The sequence below is a fragment of the Myotis brandtii genome, unplaced genomic scaffold (genome assembly GCF_000412655.1).
Source record: "Myotis brandtii unplaced genomic scaffold, ASM41265v1 scaffold118, whole genome shotgun sequence".
NCBI lineage: Eukaryota > Metazoa > Chordata > Mammalia > Chiroptera > Vespertilionidae > Myotis > Myotis brandtii.
In genome coordinates this window covers 1-8,029 of record NW_005354090.1, presented here as the reverse complement: position 1 = coordinate 8,029, position 8,029 = coordinate 1, and the positions used below count along the sequence as shown (strand labels likewise).

Here is an 8,029-nt window from a genome sequence, read left to right as displayed (position 1 = left end):
AGTGTTAATATTCTCATTTTACAAATGAGGAAACCGAGTCCCACCACAGTTAAGTATCTTGCCCAGTATCCCATAGCTGGCAATTAGCAGAGTTGGTATAGTAGACCTTGTAAGAATGGAGCAACTTATGCAGATATAACCACTATTAACTCCTTCCCTCTAATGGCAGAGTGGCTGGGTGCAGAAGAATAAGCATATCTAGGTAATGTCAATCACAAAAGCCAACCCAGAACTGGCCTTTTGGAAGATAGGGTTTTAATATAGGAGGCTCCAGAACAGCATCTTTAGCCACACTCGTGAACATCAGTTTAGGAGCAATTGTTCTATATTGGCCTTAGTATTCCATAAGGAACCCACAAAAACTATATTTCTTGAGTTTCAGCTCTTGCAAGAAGTGGCATTGAAAGAAAAACAGTCAAAAACAGAAAAGAAATCACATTTTAAAAAAAAATTTGGAGTAGATTTTTATTATTTAGTTTAAGATCTTTAGCTCATAAGCAAATTTTCACATGATCCAGAACACAGCACTTATATACTATGAGAGGAAAAGCTCTTTGCCACACCTTGTAGATCCACAATTACTACAAGGTGATTACTACAAGGTAATCCCTTATCTGAAACATTTTTGGCAAAATATGTTTCAGAATTTAAAATCTTTAAAATTTAAAAAAAAAATCTCCTCAGAAATGTTGGATCAGGATGAAAACTAATTCCATTGCCTGGAAAAACTGAATTTGTATCTTTCACCCTCAAAAGACTGCTCCATCTCTCCTCGTACCCCAGTCAGAGCTGCCCTTGAGGTCAGCAAACCAGCCTCTGATCTCTACTCCCTTCCCCCTCCCCCTTCTGTGTTCATCAATCTTTTCTTCTCCCCTCAGTAATTCTCTCTCCTTTACCATGTAAGTCCCCTCCCGTTTGTTAACTTTGTCCACTGCCCTGTTGTAACATACCTTCTGCAAGGGGAGAGCAGAGAGGAAAGCTATGAATATTCACCCAGTAAATCTTTTTTCTGACACACATGCTTATGGAGTGAGTGCCAAGAAATAGCTGCAAGGGGAGTTGTGTTGACCTACTCGCAACTGAGGGACACTGTTGTAGAACACTGTTGGCCTCCTGATTCTCTTTGGGTCCTGCACACTCAGACAATGAGAGCCGAAGGCAAAGGGGCCCAGGGTGCCTTCATGGTTTCCCCTCTACAGCGTGTGCCTCTACTGACCAGCGTGTTAAGGCTATCCATATAATAAAAGCCTAAGTGACCGTTATGGCTGAACAACCAGAACGACCGGTCACTGTGATGTGCCCTGACCCCCAGGGTACAGACACTCAACACAGGAGCTGCCCCCTGGTGGTCAGTGTGCTCCCATAGGGGGAGCATCGCTCAGCCAGGAGCTGGGCTAATGACTGGCGAGCACAGCAGTGGAGGCAGGAGCCTCTCCCACCTCCATAACAGCACTAAGGAACAGCTGGCTGAGCGGTAAGGAACAGTGAGCAGGCGGGCAGTAAGGAGCGAGGGGGTCCTGGACTGCGAGAAGGATGTCTCACTGCCGGCTTAGGTGGACATTCTCTAAGGCATCCCTGACTGTGATAGGTTGCAGGCCAGGCTGAGGGACCCTTCCACCCGGTTCATGTTTTCATGCACTGGGCCTCTAGTCTGTTATAAACATTGCTTGGAAACTTAATACAAGCTCGATCCTGTTTTAATATTTTATTAAAACCCCATCAGTGGCACCCCATCATTACTGCCGACCACTCTTAATTCAGTGAGTCAATGCACACCCTGAAATTATATGGAGAACGTTGTGAGTACCGGCATTTTCCCACAGAGGGCACCCTAGTTCTCATCAGGTTCACCAAGAAGCCCATGACCCTTGGAATATAGTTCATAACCCTTGGACTCCAGAGAGTGGCCCAGGCTCCACAGCAGAGGACTGTCTATTAATTGTCCAGACCTCAATCGCCAGTCCCTGCCTCTTGCTTTAAGCCCAGTAAAAAGTATACACTGCATCCCACACTCTGCCCCTGACTCATCCTGCTTTCTTGGAGCCATTCCTCCCTTTGTTCCTCCTTCTCAGGCTCACACTTTATGTTGCCCAGTTGACCTTGACCACTTTACACCCTTCTTAGCTCAGGCCTCTTCTCCTCACGAAAGTCTTTCTTGAGCTCACTCTGGGCTCCTGCCTTCCCAAGCTGTTGCCGAATTATTTTGAAATATCCATCTGCAGTTCTGTCTCTCCCACTCCACTTTGCTTAACACCTTCACCAGTGGGGGGGCTGACCAGCAGCCCCTGAACGATGAATGAACAGATTACTCAGATACAGTTTGAGGGCTGAGGGGCTCCTGGCTCTAGCAGCCAGAGCAGCCTGGATTGCCTGCCTTGTTATCCTTTTATTGCATTTTTTATCTTTAGATACAATCAGAAGGGTGAGTAATCTTGGGAGGACACATGTGTTTACATTGTCCTCTAGGTAAGGGCATCCAGGGTTGAAGCATAAGGATTCCAGTAAACACCTGGGGTCTGTATGTAATCAGACTTGTTTGAAAAGGTCAAGGAATAATTAGGGGTGCCACCTTCGACACTCCCCTATGTCTCCCCTAAGTTGGAATTTCAATAAACAGGGCAGGCAGCATTCCACACACTTCCCTTTTATCAGAATGTCCTCCTTACAAACTTTCCAATGAAGTTTCTTGTGCTCCCCAACACACCACATTGACCATCACTAACAAGTTAACGTAACCACACAGTCTAACTCAGCACCTGACATATTACAGAAAGAACAAAATATGTACATGGTTGTTGAAATGAATTGATACAAAACATATTATATCCTGAACTAGGTTTCAAGGAGCTTTAATGAACACTGAAAAATAAATGATACTATATCTGTAGCATTTTACTTTTTTATAAGAGGATAAATTAATGTATTGTGCTATAATTTACAATGATTTTTAAATAAATTTAAAATAATTATGCACAATAGTATGCACATAAGATGTTCCTAAGTCAATGGTAGGTTTTTTTTCTCCCCTGACAAAAAAGCAGTCACGTGTTCTCTTTTTCTAATACATACTAGAATGTACTAGAAAGTTGTTTACCAGGGTCTTCGATATTATGTTACTTATTTAGGACAATGTATCTGAATGTGGGTTTTGCACATTAATGCTGTCCTTTTGCCTACTCTTTCTTTGTCAAGCCAAGGGCCCTGTGGTGACCTCCCAGTATGAATGCCATGGTTGCCTGCACCCCATAAAGACTGTACCCGCTGACTTCAACCCTGTTCTGAGACATGGCATGGAACATTTTAACAACCACACTGGTCATTCCCACCTCTTTGCTCTTAAAGAAGTAGAAAAGGCACAGAGACAGGTTTGTGCTTTAGTTTCCTTTTCTCACAGTATTGTTAAAATTTCCTAAGCTGTCAGTCGGACATCCTTAGTGCTGCTGTGGAGGTGGGAGAGGCTCCTGCCACCACCACTGCGCTCGCCAGCCACGAGCCCAGTTTCTGGCTGAGCAGTGCTCCCCCTGTGGGAGCGCACTGTCCACCAGGGGGCAGCTCCTGCATTGAGCATCTGCTCCCTGCTGGTCAGTGCGAGTCATAGCAACCAATCATTCCCAGTCATTCTGCCCTTAGAGTCAACTTGCATATTACCCTTTTATTATATAGGATATTTATGTACATGTGTGATATACAAATATTTGTATGTATATGTATGTATGTATGAGCATATATATCACCCATGTATAATATTCTTATATAAGAAGATTTAATTTTTTAAAAATATCAAAATAGTTCAGATAATTAATGTAGAATTGTACCCTCTACAAAAGGAAGTCCTAGCTCAATAAGGTCCACAGGGAAATTTTTCAAATATGTTTAAAGAAGGAATTATTCTAATCTATATTACAGAACTAAATTAAGACAGAGAGAGAAATAAATATTTTTATTTTACTTTTAATAATGAGGAAACCCTTTTAGTAATTTTCTATTTTTTATCCTCTACTGCGTGGAGAAAGAAGAAACCTTGGAGAAAAGGAGAAAATTGGGAACTTGAACAGATTGAGGTCTATATGGTGACCCTAATTTCTCACCCTTCCAGATATCCATGATTTTGGATAAGAGCCAGTGTACAAACTTGAACCTTAACTTCGGGCTTGGTCGATTGACCTGTACTGAGCAGTGATATATGGGTAGAAGTGACAGTGTTCTGATTTTGACTTGAGGCCTAAAAGAGACCTCATCTGTTTCTGTTGCCCTCTGGCAGCTCTCCCATCTCTGTAAGAATATGTCCCCTTTGGTTTGTGATTCAGCACAAGACAGATTTACTTGGCCTCTGACTGGCTAGTAGATTCATGAGCAAGTCTTCCAAAGATGAACAGACTGCTCAGCTTAGCTCAGGGTAGATCAGCTGATATCAAGCTGACCTACGGATAGATGAGCAATAATATAAAACCACTGAATTCTGTGGTGGTTTCTGTGTATCAGTAGAACACAGACAGATTATAATGATTGACTTGAATGTCCGACGGTATTTGGGAGATCTAAAGATAGAAGAGCTCACCACATGATAATAGAGTACACAGCTAAAAAAAAGTATGGGAAGGATATTTAACAATAACCTTAGGAGATTCGCTTTACCTGAGTGTGCCAATCATGTTTCATGCATTCCTTTTTTTAAAATATATTTTATTGATTTTTTTACAGAGAGGAAAGGAGAGGGGTAGAGAGTTAGAAACATCGATGAGAGAGAAACAATGATCAGCTGCCTCCTGCACACCCCCTACTGGGGATGTGCCCGCAACCAAGGTACATGCCCTTGACCGGAATCGAACCTGGGACCTTTCAGTCCGCAGGCTGACGCTCTATCAACTGAGCCAAACCGATTAGGGCGCTTCATATAGTTTTGATCATCCATTATGTTTAATCTACCGTTATCTTTTATATTACAAGATATTATCCTTGAAAATGTAATACATTAATTTTGTTTTTAACTTAATATGGAAGTCTTTGCCTTTCTCTTTTTAGAAATGTTTTTATTGATTTTTAGAAAGAGAGCATGGGAGAGTGATAGAGAGATAGAAATGTCAATGAGAGAGGAATATCATTGATCAGCTGCATTCTGCACACCCCACTCTGGGCATCCAGCCCACAACCCAGGCATGTGCCCTGACCAGGAATCTAAATGTGATCTCTTGGTTCCTGTGTTGATGCTCAACCACTGAGTCACATGGGCTGGTCTGGAATTCGTTGTCCTTCTAAAAGAAATTTTACCCATTCATATATTTTATTTGTTAAATATATTTTTATCAATTTCAGAGAGGAAGGGGCAAAAGAGATAGAAACATCAATGAGTGAGAGAACCATTGATCAGCTGCCTCTTGCACACGCACACTAGGGATCAAGCATGCTACCTGGGCATACGCCCTGACTGGGAATAGAACCATGACCTCCTGGTTCATAGGTTGCTGCTAAACCACTGAGCCATGCTTGCTGGACTATATGGTTATTATTTCTATACTAGGTATTCTTGTCATCTTATTTCATGTGTTTGTGTAAATACATTTATTGTTGTTAATGCTAATACCTAATAGTTTCTTATTCTCTCTTTGGCAATGGAATTATGTTTTGTTTTGTTTTCCATGTGAAGTCAACATCCTATATTTAATGTTACTAATTGTTTACTTTAAAAGTTCTTAAGAACGTTTTTAACTTATTTTCTTTTGAAAAACTAGGATACCAGTGAATGTACAGATCATGCATACATGGATCCTCAGCTAAGAATTGCTTCCTTCTCACAGAAGTGTCAGATTTTATCAGGTATGCGATAATACATGTTTGTCCTCTAGTAGTACATGTTGATCCCAGACAACTGGCTAGGTGTTTTTATAGGAATTGTGCTTTAGGTCCCATGATATAATCCACAACCCTTACTGCTGTACCCCATTTCTGCTGTGCTGTAGCTGATGCAGTTGGAACTGCTCTGCAAGTGGACAGAGGAAATATTGTGACAGAAGGAAATATTTATGTTCTTTGGGCAAAGCTGATCTCCAGATGCATCAGCAGCTGGTCTTCCTTGTGTATAAGATGTCACTACATCAGGTGTTATAAATTGGGGAAGCTGTATCTAATATTGAATCACTAATAAAATCCTGTTATAAATTGGGGAAGCTTTATCTCCTATTAAATCACTCAGAATAAAATTCTTTCAATTAAATACTTTTCCCCCCTGCATATTATAATGGGGGAAAGCGAGATAGTGCAAGTTTATGGTCAAGCCAGTGTTTCTGATACCAAGAGTTGACTTTACTCATACTTGGAAGATATTTGCATACATTCCACAGTGAGAAGCATCATTAAAGCCTGCTGCTCACCAGAATCAGAGGACTTAAAATTTTCCCACTAGAGAATCATTCCTTTAAATTAAGCGTTGCTTTCTTACACTGTTCAAAAATGATGCAAAAACTTAGGAACAGTGCAGCACATTGATATTGAAGGTGAACTAACTAACACCTTCTGATGGAAGGTTTCCCTAAATGCCCTTGACTCTGAGGAGAGGAAAAGAGGGCAGGCAGTAAGGTGAAGGTCACACAGACAACCTCTACCCACTCACTACTGGCCTTTAGGCTGCACATGGGCCCATATAAATGAGTGCTAGACAATGTGCAGGAGAGGTACTAGGCTAGACAGCTCCTTCAGTACACACACTGACTTAAAACCTGATTCTTCTTTCAGGGGAGGATTTTACCACAGGTTGCCTTGGCTGCCCAGACGAGAAACCTGTCGACAGCCCTGATCTGAAGGGGGCTCTGAATCATTCCATTACAAAACTTAATGCACAGGTTAATGCAGCATTCTTGTTCAAGATTGACATTGTGCACAGAGCAACATCACAGGTCTGTAAATTAAGCTACAAAAATAGTGATATTATAATCTATGTGCGAACTGCTTACTAATATTGCCACTGATCTTGGGTTGGGAAATAGTATACCTGGTAAAAGGAATTGAATGTCAAGTCTCAACCTCACTACATGCTTGCTATGTGATCTTGGAAAAGTCATTTAGAACATTCTATTTTCTGTCCACAAAGGATTGGGGTGAGACTCAAATAAGATAATATATGTCAAGCCTTGACCGGGTAGCTCAGTTGGGTAGAGCATTGTCCCGATATGCCAAGGTTGCAGGTTCTATCCCCAGTCAGGGCACATACAAGAAGCAACCAGTGAATGCATAAATAAGTGGAAAACAAAAAGAGAGATAATATATGTCAATACATTATCTTCTTGAAATTTAAAGTGTTATATATACTATAGCAACTTTATATTATTAATAAAATGTATGGCAAGGAAAAGCTACTCTTATTTTCTGCCTTTTTAGAGTGGTTTCTTGTTGTAGCATCACTTAGTGCCTTGGGATCAGCCACAGGTCAGTCTATCATCACCCAGACTCTCTTCACACTCTCACCTCCAGGTCACTTCCCCACTGCCTACGTGTCCTTCCAGCCCACGAATGTACCCTCTAGGGCTTCATCTTTCCTTCCATGCCCTGTCAATAGATATGGAACATCCTAGTCTGGGGGTCAGAAGATCCAGTTCTACCAGAGCACCAGCCCTCATGTCCTGGGTAACACCGGGCTGTCATTCAGACTCACTCAGTCTTGTGGCCCCATCTGTAAAATGAGTGGCTGGGTGAGAAGAGCCCAAATTTCTTCCAACTCTAACAGCATCTGAGTAATCTATTCATGGGCACATTCCTATTGTAAACCTCAAAACTGGCCTCCTTAAATGTAAACAAAAAAGAACCAACAAAAGTAATCAAAATAGAAGCAAAGTGTTTCAGCAAACCAATATAATTTGATGGGAGGAAGGACTTCACTTATAACAATTCATACTTTTGGCTCAGTAATTGAATTTCTAGAAATCTAAAATAGAGTCTTTACATTCAATGATACTCATTGCAGCTTTAACTATAAAACACAACATGGTAAATTGTCAAAACTATCAATAATATAGAAATGATCAAATAATGTCTGGCA

The 8,029-nt window shown here is 41.2% G+C and overlaps 1 protein-coding gene across 1 annotated transcript in view; it reads left to right on the top strand.

The window, feature by feature from the left end:
* The window catches only part of LOC102260154 (kininogen-1), a 19,907-nt gene extending 16,494 nt beyond the window's left edge, over window positions 1-3,413 (top strand). Inside the window, exon 4 of the mRNA XM_014530668.1 lies at window positions 3,193-3,413. Coding sequence (XP_014386154.1) covers window positions 3,193-3,413 — 221 coding nt within the window. The remainder of the gene's footprint in view (window positions 1-3,192) is intronic.
* Window positions 3,414-8,029: the final 4,616 nt, after the last annotated feature.